Below are 15,542 nucleotides of genomic sequence, written 5' to 3' on the forward strand. Positions count from 1 at the left end.
TGATTAAATTGCAAAGCCGAGGATCATGTCGCTTCTCCGTCACGTTATGTTACACACATCTACATGCCCCAGACATATCTAGAACGCCTCATGAATACAAACACGAACGGTTTGCCCTTACTTCCGTGGTCCCGTCTCCTGCTCAGATCGCTGTGGCAGTATGCAACGGAAGGCCTTCCCCCAGTAGGATACGGTAGGGTCAAGCCACCCCTTGCGCCTCGACTCCTCAACGCCCTTGCTCCAGTCACAGCCGAACAGTAGTAGTATCTATCTATGCAGCAGCCTCCTTAGCTGGCGTTGCCTTCTTAGGCGTTTTCTCTTTCTTCGCCGGCGTGCTTGCAGCTTTCTTCTTGGGTGCGGCTTTCTTCGCGGAGGATTTAGCAGATTTGGCTGGAGTCTTGGTTACGCGCCCGGATTTGGTCTTGCCGAGGACCTTCTTCTCGTCGACTACTGCTGGTGCCTGGAGATATTGGTCAGCATTTTCAGGCTAAGCAAGGCAATGACGGTGATGTGGGAGGATTAGGGGCGGTGGGGTGGGTAAGTGGGAGTTGGGACTTACGGCAGCGGGTGCCTTGCTTTTCCTCTTCGCGCCGGTGTTAGCAGCGGACTTGGGCTTCGCAGCAGGCTTAGCCTTTGTTGCGGTCTTCTTTGGGGCTGCCTTGGCTTTCGTAGCGCCGGTGGCTGCTTTCTTGGGGGCTTTGGCTTTCTTAGGGGCATCGGCCTTGGTGATCTTCTTTGCGACGGTAGGCTTCTTCTCAGCGGTGACGGGCTCTTTCTTAGCAAGTTTGACTGTGCCAGAGGGTCCTGTTGTGATAGTATTAGTCTGCTCATGCAGGCGAAGGAAGTCGGTAAAGCGAGTCACCTTTCGGCTGAGCGAATTCGCCCTTCTCGACGCCAGACTTGACTGCTTTGTTAAACATGGTGTCGAATGATGGGCCTTGCTCAAGGCCTTTGTTGTTTGCAAGGACGTATTGCTTCAGCTTAGACCGACTGGAAAGAGATTAGGTCAGCTGATGATTTGCTCGCGGGACGCGACGATGAGGAAGGAACGGCAATGGGACAAGATGAGTGAGCTTACCTGCTTCCATTACGCTCCTTGAGCTGTTGTGAGATAGACGCGTTAGCTTGCATTGATCTTGGAAGAGAGATTTCGTTACTGTTGTGTTTGGTGATCGGTCGCGCGACCAGACGAATGACGCCAATCAAAACAACGAAAATGCGACTCGGGATTGACGAACCTTGATGATAGCATCGCGAACCATCTCTGGTTAAAAGAGTCAGCAGATGTACGCGATCACATCGAAAGCAAATTGGAAGCAATGCGACCACGTGAGAGTGGCTAGATATGGCGACGACAGACCTTTGTAGCTGCCATGGACGGGGGCGGCGGCGGTCTTTGGTTTGGCAGCGCCAGACTTCTCCTTCTTAGCAGGCATTGTGTATGATTGATATGGATAGGATCGCGTGTCGATGAGGAATCGAATGAGATGCTGTAAGGCGTATCTTTGGGGGGTCGCTGGGTCGGAATTTGGCTGGTTGTGGGAAAGAACAGAATCGTGAGAGGGTGCGGGGTGGCTCCGCTTATTTATATTATTTTGGGCGGGCGGTGATCTGGTCGCTGGTCGCTGCGGCTAGTGGAATTGATCAAGTGATCTGCCGTACAAACAGCAGCCTCCTGCTGCCATCAATTAATTGGTCCTTTCACCTTTCGCACCTGCTTCAGATCGACAATCGACATGTGCGTCGGTTGCAGGTCGCAATCGTTCTGCTTCATCTTTTGTCTTCACCCATATGCAGCTCATCTTCCTCTCCCTATGGCTGCGTGCGAGCATTTGACAGTAGGCATTCTTCTGTGCTTTTTGTCCAGTCGCAATTCGCAGATTTGCGTCAATAGTGATTTAGTTCTCCCAAGCCTTCAAGTTCATTTAAGAAGAAGAATCCACTGAGCTACAAGCAGCTATATTGCTGAGATACTATACCTGCAACATTGTGCGTGCGTTCTTTCGTTAGGACTTGCTGGTTCTTTTTGAATCCATCGTCATCAAAAGACTGGGAACGCGTCGGTTTCTGTGCGCCGCAGCAATCAGAAAGCCGGAGCGCCAAAGTGTCGTCTGCTAGATCTAGAAGCTGAGAGATAAAAGCATCCGTTTGTATTATTGTGATGCAATTCCTCAATCCCTCATAGTCTCGTTCATCCCGGTGGCTCGCTGTCAGCGCTTGTACGCTGCTCCTCCGCCCGAGAGGACCTCTCTCCGCCAGTGCTCAGGCAATGGTTGACTTCAAATGATCATCATGATCGAATGTGCAATACGTCTCGTTGCCAGAATAAAGACGAGGGATGTAAATGTGAGCTCGCCCTGCGCTGCTATCCACCCGTGTGTGCGTCTTGGGGCTACTTTTTGTAGGATAGCTTTGCATCCTCGGATGTCGATATCGTCTCGCTTTCTTGCTTTCTCGCCCCTCGAACTTTCCGACTTTCTTCCAGCATGTCTCGACTCTGTGTCACTGGTTGCACCCATTGGCAATCAGCGCCAAGGCGAGAAGCCTCTTGGATTTCATGGCAATCAAACGATGCGGCTAGCGTCCATGTCTTGAATGCGTGTTCCCCTCAAAGCCAAGCCAGCCGCAGTCAGAACGTTTCCGGGTTAAGTAGCGCAATGTTGGGAGTGCGACGGCTCATGGCCATGTTCATTCTAGTCTACAAGGTCATCGCCTTGTTCTCTAGGAGAGGATCTGGAAAGGTAAGCCACTAACCATCTTAGGTTCCCTCTCCCTTTGCCAATGCTTGGCATCAAAGCTCCAGTCTCCTTCGCATTGAATATCTATTCGTTTCGCCACTTATTCTTTTGGATCCGTCCAAGGCTAGAGCCAAATCTCAAGCTATCGATCTGATAATTGCTCCATTATGGCTCTGGAGCGCTATGAGCCTTGACTCTCGGACGAAAGGTATCCGGCGAACCTTTCTTGTAGATAATGTCAGCGCAGTCTCCATCTGCCTGTGTTCTGGGCACCAGTAAGTCACGGTGATGTCTGCGCCACCGCTCCATCAAGAGGACTTGGCTTGGGAAGGAGGGACGTATTCGAAAGCAGAAGAAGGCTCGTCTGATTATAAAAACCCTCCTTGCTCCGCTTGCTTTCCATTTCTGCAAGATCATCATCTACACACAAAATCATTTCATTTGTTTCGAGTTTGCAACTCCTCACCACTCTACCGAGTAGTATTCCACTCAGCAGCATATCGACCTCATTCGTCATCATGAAAGCCACACCCACTCTCACCGCTCTACTCTCGCTATGCCCCTCTGCCCTAACCAAACCCATAGACAAACGTCAAGATTTCAGCCACATCGACTATCCTCCTGGCACAGGCGAAGACCTGCATGAATACCCTGGAGCAGGCGAGAATCTTCCCTCATACCCCGCTGGCACGGGCGAGAACCTAGACGTCTATCCAGGCGCAGGAGAGAACCTCCCTTCTTACCCACCAGGCACCGGAGAGAATGCAGCCCTCCCCGACTCCATTTTCTATTTCACATCCACTTACCACATCGTCGCCACACCCGACCAAGTAGTCAACGGCACTACCAACCCGACCTTCACGGGTGGTCTGGAAGGCGCCCAGGGCTTCTACGACTTCGGCATCAACGTCAATCTTGATTTGATCTGCTACTCCATTAAACTCGTAGGGTTCAGAGGTGAATATCAGAGCCCTGCGAAGACAGCAACGCATGTGCATTCGGCGGCAAAGGGGAAGAATGGGCCGCCGAGGTTAGCATTCCCGAATCCGGCCGGGGATGGGGATGTGAGGTACAGTTTTGGATGTCTGCAAGGTAAGTCATCAACACTTGCTTTCCTGGATTTCAGAGGTTTGAGGTCGTTGACTTGTTTTTGTAGGACCCTTCAGCACCGGACTGGTTATGGAAGGGAAGGATACTGGTGAGGGTTTCACGCTCTCGCAGATCGAGGAGAATCCTTCCGGCTTTATGGCTGATGTGCACTCGAGCTTGGCTGTCCCAGGTGCTGTCCGAGGACAATTTCCGGGCTAGGGTTTACTAGAGACACCAGAAACCAAAGGGTTCTGGGGCTTTGGGGGCTCTAGCTCGGCAACCCTCAACCAAATTTGAGGTCATTCTGCTTAGAAATTGACGTTCATTAATGTCAAACATAACGAGATCAATCAACGCGAGATGTAATGCAGGTATGGTGAGAGCGTCTTTCGTTGTAATGCGGGCTGATTACCTGGCTCTTACGTTGACGATTATGTCCCCTTTTGAAGCTTTATATATCTTGACATGAGACTTTTGCATTTCATAAAGCAAGTTGAATCGTTCAAAGTTGTCCTACCTGAGCGCCGCGCTGTTGTCAAAAATCCCTAGTTCATATTCCACGCATTCAAGCATTTATCTTCGGCTTTGCTTTGGCTGCTTTCTTCTCCTTTGCTTCGACCTTGGCCTTCTTTTTCTTTTCAACTACCTTCTCCTCGTTTTTTCTCTTCAAACTAGCAACCTCCTCCTCAGACTTTTGAACTGGTTTGAAGAATCCTTCAAGTCGGGCCTGCTGTGCAGTCTTCAGATTTTTTTGGAGTCGCTGGGCAGCGCTTCGGACTCTGTCTTCGGAGAAACCCTTCTCTGTGACTAAGAATTTAACCAGACCCTCGACGTCTGGTGCGTCCCATTTGAAGTCACATTCGGGATGTTCTGGGGCTCGAACGTCAGGTTCTAGAAACAGCAAGCGTGCGTCTTGGTACGGCCAGTCGGTGGGAAGCGTGTATTTTTTCTTTGGGTCATTCTTGATGAAGTTGACAACATTTTCAAGCGTTCCATATTCCTTGACGAGGTTGTATGCAGTAGAAGGACCAACCTTTGGTATCGGATCAACGTAGTCGCAGCCGAGAAGTATGCAAAGATCGATAAACTGCAGGATACTATCAGCAAATGCGCAGCAGCCGTTATACGAGACCCTCTGACCTGTTTTTGATCCATATCTAACCCAGCTAGAACACGATCGAGGTGAAATTCTTGAATTGGCTCTTTCCTCTGCTCGCTGAAGGTGAGGTGTCTAAGGAGTATCGGTGAATCGAAGCAAAGGGTATCCATATCCTCTGACGCCGCAGCATAGACTTTGCCAGCTTTCGCCAATACAGCGCATTGAGCTTCTGCTTCCGTTGGGGCAACGATGTATGGGACGCCCATCAGAGACAACAGTCGTTTGCAATCGTCATTGTGTTCTCGTGTTACTCGAACCGTTCGTCTAGAGAACTTTTCGACCTCCTCGGCTGTTCCGGTCTCCTTCGCTTCTTCATGTGCCTCTGTTGCTTCAGATTTACGCTGAAAGCGCTTTGCTAGTTCGCCCGACTTGAGTTTTGGAGGAGCTCCGTCAAAGACATAGAGTGGTTTAATGCCGTTATCAACGATGCGCAAAGTCCGGTAGAACATGCCCATTAAATGCGAGGTGGTCTCGCCGCTCTCATTCATTAGCTGCTGACCCTCCGAGCGGACTGCAATTAAGAAACTGTATATGCTCATAGATCTAGTGTGTACGTCAGCATCGAAGCCCACTCGCGGGAGCATTCTTGCGTACGCATCCTGTGAACACATCAGTGGCCATCTCGCATGGATATCACTACGAACTGACTATTGCGACTTTTCTACCAAAGTGATTTTTGATCTCGCCCGTCTTGATTGCATCAGGGGCATGCTCATGTATGATCTGGGCAAGCCCTGTACGAATGCATTAGCATCCGAAGAACGATGTCCTTCGGTGGCAACTTTTACTTACGTTTAATACCCATGGCTGCTATGTAGATACCAGAGATAAAGAGACCACCAGCCTACAGCCTACAAGAGAATGAGAATCTGTGAATGACAGAGCCTAATGCATGGCAGAGTTCTGAGGGCACGGAATGACGCTGCCAAGCTTTCGACTGACGCGTTTTCGCGTTGCCCGTTCAATCGTTTGATATGGAGACAAGCAAAACTAGTTCCGTGGGTAAGGTAAGTTCTTGTCACACATTTCCACTCGATTGCAATATCTTGAAATCACGTGAAGCAATCACTTCGTTGATGGATGTTCTATTGAGATTCATCAATGCTAGTGTGCTCTTTGATTCTCAGCGCCGACTCAAATATATCTAATGCCATTCTCAAATCTCTTGCCCTGCAAGAGTTGTCCGGCTTGGCCTCAGTGAAGCACAATATCCCTTCGGCGTTGCCAGAGACATTCCGGCACCTCACTAGGAGCCACGTAATCTTTCTCTAAATCGTCTATCTGTCTTCGGAGCCCCTCATGTTTGAGAGCAATGTTTGAAGCGTGCATTGGCATATCCTGTCCATACTGCGATTCCCGGCCTTGGCTATGAAGCCGACTCATACTTGATTCCAAAGGGTTTCTAGAGCAAGGTTACACACCCACCAAGTGTCACGAGTCTGGGTAAGTGCCTCTACTCCCAATGAAGCTAAGACTCGAGGTATGAGAGAGCTCGGTCTCAAAACCACGCATTGACGACCCTGCTACTTCAAATGCACTGAATGAAGCCAAGGGCAACGGTTTTCCGAATCGCGTGGTGCTGGAAAAGCGGTCAAGCGAAAGCTTGAATGCCGGTGATAGCTCGTCCAAGAATGAGCGAATGAATGTCAGATTGTCCCTGATCAAAAGGTCGTAAATATCTGGTTTCTTCGATTGGTGGAAACATGATAACTTACCTCATACGTTTGTGTTACGAAGAGATTGGCCACATGCCTACCTATGTGATATTCGTCACTAACGGCATTGCCCCCGAAAACTTCTTGAAGTACTCTCGCATTGACAAGTGCCTTGTCACAATTGTGTCTCTTCGTCATGCTTATCATTTCCGGTGCTAGGCGACCCTGGTCTTTTAACCTTCCAACTTGAGCGGCCGCTAGGACCCCATAGGATGCATCCGTGACAGCGTCGCTGAGCTTCTTCTGGACCAATTGATATTTTGCGATTGGATTATTCTTAAATTGCCTTCTTTCTAGAGCATAGGTTCGGGCTCTCCCAATGCAATCCTCCAGTGCTCCCATCACACCCCAAGCAATACCATATCTTGCAGAGTTGAGGCAGCTGAATGGTCCTTTGAGACCTTCAACAGTTGGAAACATGTTCTCCTTAGGCACTGGGCAGTCGTCCATCAGTATCATTCCTGTGAGACTAGCTCTGAGACCATTTTTGTTTTTCAAGGGAGGCGTTTCCAAGGTGCCAGGAGGGCAACTCTTCCGATCTACCAAGAATCCCCTGATTTTGCCAGTGTCCTGCACTTTTGCCCAAACTAGCATGACGTCTGCAATAGGGCTGTTCGTAATCCATGTCTTCGACCCACTTAGCAGGTAATATCCCTTTTTGGTAGGATGCGATTTGGCCACGCTCTCCATGCTGCCGGGGTCAGAACCATGATTCGGTTCAGTAAGGCCAAAACAGCCCACGAGGTTCCCCTTTGCCATCTCTGGTAGGTATCTCTCTTTCTGTTCTTCGGTACCGAACTCATCGATTCCACCCATAACGAGAGAAGACTGAACAGACATACCAGAGCGATAGCCTGAGTCTACGCGCTCAACTTCGCGAGTGATCAACCCGGACGCAACGCTGCTAGTTCCTGCACACCCATGGCCCTTTATAGTTGCACCGAGTAGGCCCACTTCACCCATTTCCTTGAGAATGTTTCGGTCATAATGCTCGCTCCTATATGCGTCTAACCGCAACAGACAATAAGCATGGTGAAATGTCGCAGACCGAAATAGGATGCGATACCTAGCACACGAGGGAGGAGACGATCCTGACAATAGGATTTGGCAGTCTCTTGAATTGCGACTTCATCCTCTGTGAAGAGCGAAGCAATATCAAGTGGGTCTTCCCACTTGAAAGGTACTGGAGCATGCACGGAACGCTTCGCAACAATCAAACTTCTCGGGTGAGGCCTCAAACGTGGCCTCGATAAGGCTTTGAGCATGTTATAGACAAAGGATTGAATAGATTGGCCAAAAAGCAGAATTGGGGGTAGCACTCTGCTCTCCAGACGATTTTCGACATTGGTTTCCGCACTGCCGAGGCATAGCGTCACAAAGCCGTGCAATTCTCCCTAGCACTTTGCAGCTTAAGACCATGATGTCAGTGTTGGGGATCTGAGCTCTCAGCAATCAATACTGTAATGAGCTCGTAAATGCCCAAGGATATCCTAGGGTGATGGATTTCGTGGTAGCGCGGCTGCATTGTAGGCTATAATTCGCGTGAGGCGTCTTCAAATGACTGAGGGCCTACACAAAGCAGCAGCCCCTGTCGTCAATGAAAAAGACGACTCACTGCACAGCGCCAAGAGGCTGCGCGAAGCTTCGAAAGGGTTTGTCATCGCTGTGTGAAAGGTGACAAGCCATCGATTTGACGAATGTAGCGGGCAGCTCGGAATCAATCCGCGATCCTAGTTCTAAGCCTCGTCGGGTCTTTGATCGTTTTCAGTCTCTCACTCTACAACCAGAACCACAAAGATATTCCAGAAAGCAAATCACTCAAGCAACACTTGCATCTCTCTACCATCTAAAGATACCTCATCACAGCTTGTGAAATGGCTCTCAAGCGCATCAACAAAGAACTTACAGATCTTGGCCGGTAAGTCTAAGTCAGCGGAGGGCTGATCATTTACATCCCTGTTTTCCTGTACCACGGTGTATCCGTCTCTTCTACCAAGGCCTTCAACTAACCTCCCGTTGTTAGTGACCCTCCTTCATCATGCTCTGCGGGACCTATTGGCGATGACTTAGTATGTCTCTTCCCACTCAAACTAAAACGACGCCATACTATGAGATTCGAGTGTTGACGTCGCCAAACCTACGTGTAGTTTCACTGGCAAGCTACCATAATGGGTCCAGTATGTTGAAATGTCCTCTCTGGATATACACCAACGCTCTTGATAACACTTGCGTAGGGAGACAGCCCTTACTCCGGCGGCGTCTTCTTCCTTGCAATACACTTCCCCACCGACTATCCTTTCAAACCACCCAAAGTCAATTTCACTACTAGAATCTACCATCCCAACATCAACTCAAATGGCAGTATATGCCTCGATATTCTGCGTGATCAGTGGAGTCCAGCATTAACGATTTCGAAAGGTGGGGTAGATAAGCTACATTACATTCCAATCGTCTAGCTAATACATTTGAGTAGTCCTCCTCTCCATTTGCTCTATGCTCACAGACCCCAATCCCGACGATCCTTTGGTACCAGAAATCGCACACGTTTACAAGACAGACCGCTCGAGATACGAATCTACAGCAAGGGAGTGGACGAGGAAATACGCCATTTAGCGTGAGGGAACCACCTTCTACTGCGGTAGAACTGGCCAGGATGAGGGTGCTGAGGCTCGTCATGGCACCGTACGTGTGTGCGAGCAATACGTTGCTCTCTCTAGCCTCTGGTCGGCCTGACCCACATATTTTCTTTTCTTTCCTCATTGTGGCCTGCTCAATGATTGATGACTGCAAGAGGGTGTTTGGTGTCGATACATGATGCATCTAATTGTGCAGTCAGGCTCATAGCTTCAAGTGTATTTAGACAGTGCTATCGGATGAAACGACCAATGTATTGCCCTGAATCTGGTTTTCTTGCGGTTCTCGGCTGCGCTTTTCGGCTGCGTTATTCGACGCATAGCGAACGGTTGAATTGGCAGCGAATTAATCAGACATCATCAATGAAACCGCACATAAGAACCACGTGAGGAAGTCGCGATCGCAGCCTCTACTTTCACAAGTTATCGTTCCACCTTCTAGCCATATGACCGTTGATCTGTGGCAAATGTATTCATCGACAGCCAGTGGTCAGCAAATCAGCCTTCCTGCAATCTTGTTTGATATCCTCGCCGTGTCTGACCGAATTCTTGTATGATTGACTTTGAACCTTTCCAGACGACCAGAAGACAGCGACAGCTCAAGGATTACCAATAACCCAAGTTCAAAACCTAGTGCGATTCACAGATCCAAGCATCAAATGTTTATACATAGAGAAGCAGCCATACGGACAACACAGAATATGTTTAATAATACCGCATCTATTTTTGATCATCCTCTGTGCTTCGAGATTTCTCTATCAATCATCCACGCTTGTGTTTTCATCTTAAGTTTAATTCACTTTCTAGCAAGGTGCAACGAAGCGCGGTATGGGCTCGCGAAAACAATAATTCAGGCGGTTTTTCAAGGCAGTGGTGTGATCATGCACCTTGACATGGTTTTGATATTTTTCCCTATCTGCCATCTTACAATACAGCTTCTAAGACATACAAGTTTGAGATCGGTGCTACGTGTTAATATGGACGGTTTCATACACGAAGTCCTCGCCTGGCACATGTTCTTCTTTGCGGCAACCCATACCGTTACATGGTGGGTGCTTCAGATTATGAATTCGGCAAGGCAACATGCTACACTCGCAACTGCAGGTTTGCTGACCGTATCTGGCTGGTCGGGTCACGTTATGCTCCTTTGTCTCGCCGCAATGGCATTTACCTCCTTCAATATTGGATATAAATGCGTATTTCCAACTTTTTGGTCTTCACACAGGCTCTTTATACTATTCTGGCTTTTATGGACAATACATCAAGCATATATTCCGAGCAATGACCTCGACGATCCGAGTGTCTTTAGAAGGATTGCTTCTTGTCTCGAGTTATGTGGGCCGTTTACGTACCTACTTGAGACGGTGCACAGAGTCATCCAAACCAGGAGAATGATACCTGTCTCGAAAATCATCGAACATACGGGGAACATCATCGAGGTACAGGTGAAGAAATATGCCTGGAAGCCCACGATGGGCCAGGTAAGCTCGTACTGCTGCCAGGATTGTCTCTTGACCTAAAGATCACAGTGTATCAGTGTTTGCTTCCCTGGGGTGTCTTTAAATCAGTATTTTACTTTCTACTTGACCAGTGCACCAGAGGAAGAGTTTATGTCGTTTCATATGGACTGCAAAGATGAGGCATTCAACAAGATCGCTCAGTCCATCGGCTATAGATTTCCCTCATACGTAGATACAAAGACGGAGAATTTTCCGAGCAACCATCACAGCTCATTCGATACTGGCAGATCCCTCCCCTTAGTTTCCCTAAGTGGACCTTTCGGCAGTGTATCACGTAAAATTTTCGAGGCTGAGATAGCCTTAGTAGTCGGCACGGGAAACGGTGCGATGCCCTGCGCGTCCGTCTTAAAGAGCATCTGGTATCGGTACAACTCACAAAGTGAGCCGATTCGGCTCCGGAAGATTTACTTTTTCTGGATCTGCCATGATCTGATGGTTTTTGGATGGTTTCATTCACTTTTACTTGCTCTTGAGGCACAGGACTTGTGTCGATTTATCGAAATTCACACGGTATGTGCCAGGTCGTCTGAAAGGCAGCTTTGCTAATAGTTACCTGATATAGTACTACATCCCGCCGGAGACATATCAAGATGGCGGAGATCAATTGAGCATTCTTCATAACCTCAAAGAAGGTGTGAAAGTTGGCCTGCCAGAGTGGGATGATATATTGTCCACGCTACGAGCAATACACGGCCCAAATCAAATTGGAATATTCGAGCCAGCAATTACCAATTCCGCAAGTGAGCTACGTACAAAGTGCAAAGTGCTCGCTAGTGAAGGTGTCAATCTGGTGTGGAGAGGTAGTCGCTTTTGATGCGCTCCTTTCTATCACGAGCGAAGGGGAAACCTGACAGGCGTGACATTACCCGTCACATGAGTTTGTGTATAGTTCTAGGCCCCTTGCAGTTTTGAAAGTATTTAAAAATTTGTACCAAGAGTAAATCCTAGTATCATGAGGTTCCCCTGAATTGGAAGGCTAGTGCCGGCTGGCCTTGCTCTCTTCGTCTTATCTTATCGCGCTGCAGCCCTAAGGCATCGAACCTAAAAACTGCCCGAGGGGCCGCATTTAGGGAGTAGACGCGATCTACTTCGAGAGTCTTTCATTGAGCTATACTCGTATGCTCCGTGAGAGAACCCACTATCCTCGCTCCTTAAACAGCGCCACTTAGACCTTCATTTAATCTTTGAGAAACACAGCATGCAGGGAAACCCATGTTGCAATTTACACCGCTGCTGGGCGCTCAGTCCGGCTTACCTGGCTCTCAGTCCTTGTTGGAGCTGGACGGAGGTGTCAAGATACTGATTGACGTAGGCTGGAATGATTCATTCGATTTGGCTGATTTGAGAGAGATTGAGCGGTAAGTGAGTTTTAGGACTTTGCACCCGCGGACGAGAATGTGCTTTGATTATTTCACTTAAGGCAAGCTCGCTACCGCTTGCACGTTGCATTCAAGCTGCGCCGTGATGACGGTTTCGTAGAGCTCCCCATACTGACCGTCTCATTCAATAGGCTTGCACCAACGGTCTCAATAATCCTCCTCACACATGCAACGCCAAGCCATCTCGCTGCCTTCGCGCATTGTTGCAAGCATTTTCCATCATTCACGCAGATTCCCATCTATGCGACGACGCCGGTGATATCGCTTGGAAGAACGCTCATTGACGACATCTATTCGTCAAATCCGCTTGCGTGTACTATCGTTCCTCAAAATGACAATATCGGGGACTCCACTTCTAGTCGAGCCCCTCAGATTTTGCTCCCACCCCCCACATCTGAAGAGATTGCTTCATATTTTGGGCTCATACATCCACTGAAATTCTCTCAACCGCATCAGCCTCTACCCTCCCCATTTTCTCCTCCTCTGAATGATCTTACCATCACCGCTTATAACGCCGGTCATAGCCTGGGCGGTACAATCTGGCATATTCAACATGGCATGGAATCCATCGTCTACGCTGTCGACTGGAATCAGGCGAAAGAAAACGTGTTCTCCGGGGCTGCATGGCTGCGCGGATCGGGGGGAGCAGAAGTCATCGAACAGCTCCGCAAACCAACCGCTTTGATATGCAGTGCAGCAGGCGCCGGGAAGACAGCCGTGACTGGTGGAAGAGTGAAAAGAGACAGTATCATGTTGGAATTGGTGCGCGACACTATTGGACGAAGGGGCACGATACTGATTCCTACGGATACAAGCGCAAGAGTCCTAGAGCTAGCCTACATGCTAGAACATGCTTGGAGGAAGGAAGCTTCAGATCCTAATTCCGAGAGCCCATTTCGAGCTTGCAAACTTTATCTGGCCAGTCGCAATGTTGGGGCCACTATGCGTTACGCACGCAGTATGCTAGAATGGATGGAAGACAGCATTGTCCGGGAGTTTGAGTCTGAATCGGCCGATAGCGGCAGCAAACAGCATAAACGTGGTGACAGCAAGCATGGGCCCAATTTACAACAGCGCAGTAATAAGCCACTCGGCCCCTTTGAGTTTCAGCACTTAAAGATCCTTTCCACCCGGAAACAAGTCGAAAAAGTGATAGCACGTCAGGGCCCAAAAGTGATTCTTGCAAGCGACACAAGCATGGAGTGGGGCTTCTCAAGACACATTTTGGAAAAGATCGCTGGCAATTCCCTAAACACTATAGTCTTGACAGAGGACCATTCTTCAGCGGTCGTAGATGCTAGCAATCAAAGTAGTATTCTCGGAAGCCTTTGGCAATGGTATCGACATGGCAAGTCATCCGGAGTTGTATCTCTGAACCCAGACAGTGCGGGAATGGAGCAAGTCTTAGCAGGTGATAGACAACTCTCATTCAAAGATGCCCAAAAGCTCGCGCTGGAGAGCGAAGAGCTTGATATATATCAACAATATCTTGCAAAGCAGCGTCAAGCCTCGGATTTTGCAGAGATGAGCAAGGGCATGAATCTCGAGACTTCAGCTGATGCAGTTGAAGAGGCATCATCTTCAAGTTCCTCAGATGAAGAGTCAGATCCAGAAAAGCAGGGCAAGGCTCTGAATACTACCTTCAAATCCGCAAGGTACAACAAAACTAAGATCGAGCCTGACAAAGAAGCTTTGGGGGTCAACGTGTTACTTCGTTATCCAGGTATCTATGATTACGACGTTCGTGGCAAAAAGGGAAAGGATCAGGTATTTCCATTCGTCAACAAGAGAAGACGTGGAGATGACTTCGGCGAACTAATCAAGCCCGAGGACTACCTACGAGCAGAAGAGCGCGATGAGTTGGATGCCCATAATGTAGTTGATGAAGGAAAGCATGGTCAAGAGCGACTTGGGCAAAAACGGAAATGGCAAGATTCTGGACACGGAGACGACGTAAGACGACAAGGCGCCAATGGGTCAAATAAACGACGGCACCATGAGCATACCCAATCTGTTGGCCAGCTATCACATGAAATTTCTAGTAATACTGTCAATGGCGCCGCCGGCGACGATGAATCGTCTACTGCCTCAGAGGCGGAATCCGAGGACCCACCTAATGGTCCGGCCAGACTGGAGGTCAAGCAACGCTCCGTTGATTTTCGATTAAACATCGCCTATGTCGACTTTGCAGGCATACATGACCAACGCAGCTTATCTATGCTCATACCATTGATTCACCCAAAGAAGTTGATACTAGTCAGAGGTGATGCTTCTGAAACCAGTAACCTGGCGCAAGAATGCCGAGAGAAATTAGGTGGCCGATCAATTTCTGATAGCAATGGAAGCTCAGATCTCATCTTTACACCTTGTGTCGGCCAAAAGGTGGATGCAAGTGTTGATACCAATGCATGGACCGTCAAGTTGAGTGAGACTTTGTCACGGCAACTGAACTGGCAAAATGTGAAAGGGCTTGGCATAGTCACACTGGCAGGTCAACTGGCAGCGACTCCCCTTGAAAATTCAAACCCCCTTGAAGCAACTTCACGAAAGAGACTTAAAGCAGAAAACCAAAGTAGCGAAGACGAGAAGCCCGCCCATTCAACTATATCGACCGAAACTTCACAATTTGATACAGTACCAACGCTTGACGTTTTCGCGTCAAATATCATTGCTGACACAAGATCTGTTGCACAACCGCTTCACGTTGGAGATTTGAGACTAGCTGATCTGCGTAAATTCTTGCAGGCAGGTGGTCACACGGCAGATTTCAGGGGTGAGGGCACGTTGCTGATTGACGGACTCATTGCAGTCAAAAAATCAGGTACTGGTAAAATCGCGGTAGAAGGTGGGGGACTATATTTGCCAGAGATAAAGGCACGTATTCTTGAAGGGTCCTTTTACGCCGTGAAACGCCAGATCTATGACGAACTGGCCGTAATTGCTGGTGAATGATTCAAAACATGCGTCAAAAGGAATCGAAACCCAGGGGTTTCTACGCTCTGCTATCAAATATATCCAGCCGCCACCTCCAAACGTGGCGACCTCAAACGCCTTCGTTTCGCTGGCTGAGAGCCTACTACACGCTGGGACCGATTTGTGCAGCATGCTATAGATTCATGCTGCAGACTAAGCTGTTGATCTTATTACTGGTTCTGTGCCTTGGCGTTCGCCTCCTTGCTGCCTAGCAGCAGGACTGTACTACGCACGCTTTCTTCTGTATTGGATGCTATCAGTTGTCCCACCGATGTGCAGGATATCGTTGTGCGACTAGCTAGCATCCAGCTTCCATGTTGTACAGTTGAAGGCTGC

General features: G+C 48.8%; 6 protein-coding genes across 6 annotated transcripts; 3 read left to right on the top strand and 3 right to left on the bottom strand.

Moving 5' to 3' along the window:
* Nucleotides 1-271: 271 nt before the first annotated feature.
* Nucleotides 272-1,436, bottom strand: KY384_005979 (uncharacterized protein; the record flags this gene model as incomplete). Its single annotated transcript, XM_044814476.1, has 6 exons — nt 272-460; nt 560-804; nt 863-990; nt 1,079-1,101; nt 1,239-1,264; nt 1,361-1,436. 6 exons carry the CDS (start codon nt 1,434-1,436, stop codon nt 272-274), a joined length of 687 nt encoding a protein of 228 aa, XP_044668626.1.
* Nucleotides 1,437-3,256: 1,820 nt separating this feature from the next.
* KY384_005980 (uncharacterized protein) lies at nt 3,257-4,046 on the top strand (the record flags this gene model as incomplete). The annotated part of the gene is made up of 2 exons (XM_044814477.1): nt 3,257-3,830; nt 3,895-4,046. The coding sequence occupies 2 exons, from the start codon at nt 3,257-3,259 to the stop codon at nt 4,044-4,046; spliced, it is 726 nt and encodes a 241-aa protein (XP_044668627.1).
* Nucleotides 4,047-4,392: 346 nt separating this feature from the next.
* On the bottom strand, nt 4,393-5,791 carry FEN1 (Elongation of fatty acids protein 2; the record flags this gene model as incomplete). Its single annotated transcript, XM_044814478.1, has 4 exons — nt 4,393-4,914; nt 4,968-5,585; nt 5,635-5,720; nt 5,779-5,791. The coding sequence occupies 4 exons, from the start codon at nt 5,789-5,791 to the stop codon at nt 4,393-4,395; spliced, it is 1,239 nt and encodes a 412-aa protein (XP_044668628.1).
* Nucleotides 5,792-6,577: 786 nt separating this feature from the next.
* KY384_005982 (uncharacterized protein) lies at nt 6,578-7,966 on the bottom strand (the record flags this gene model as incomplete). The annotated part of the gene is made up of 3 exons (XM_044814479.1): nt 6,578-6,643; nt 6,702-7,708; nt 7,768-7,966. 3 exons carry the CDS (start codon nt 7,964-7,966, stop codon nt 6,578-6,580), a joined length of 1,272 nt encoding a protein of 423 aa, XP_044668629.1.
* A 903-nt stretch (nt 7,967-8,869) lies between these two features.
* UBC1_2 (Ubiquitin-conjugating enzyme E2 1) lies at nt 8,870-9,314 on the top strand (the record flags this gene model as incomplete). The annotated part of the gene is made up of 3 exons (XM_044814480.1): nt 8,870-8,878; nt 8,936-9,119; nt 9,175-9,314. The coding sequence occupies 3 exons, from the start codon at nt 8,870-8,872 to the stop codon at nt 9,312-9,314; spliced, it is 333 nt and encodes a 110-aa protein (XP_044668630.1).
* A 1,411-nt stretch (nt 9,315-10,725) lies between these two features.
* Nucleotides 10,726-15,185, top strand: KY384_005984 (uncharacterized protein; the record flags this gene model as incomplete). The annotated part of the gene is made up of 4 exons (XM_044814481.1): nt 10,726-10,815; nt 11,417-11,594; nt 12,059-12,212; nt 12,365-15,185. 4 exons carry the CDS (start codon nt 10,726-10,728, stop codon nt 15,183-15,185), a joined length of 3,243 nt encoding a protein of 1,080 aa, XP_044668631.1.
* Between the last annotated feature and the right edge of the window lie 357 nt (nt 15,186-15,542).

This window comes from Bacidia gigantensis, assembly GCF_019456465.1.
Source record: "Bacidia gigantensis strain McMullin 20006 chromosome Unknown contig_246, whole genome shotgun sequence".
In the NCBI taxonomy this organism is placed as follows: domain Eukaryota; kingdom Fungi; phylum Ascomycota; class Lecanoromycetes; order Lecanorales; family Ramalinaceae; genus Bacidia; species Bacidia gigantensis.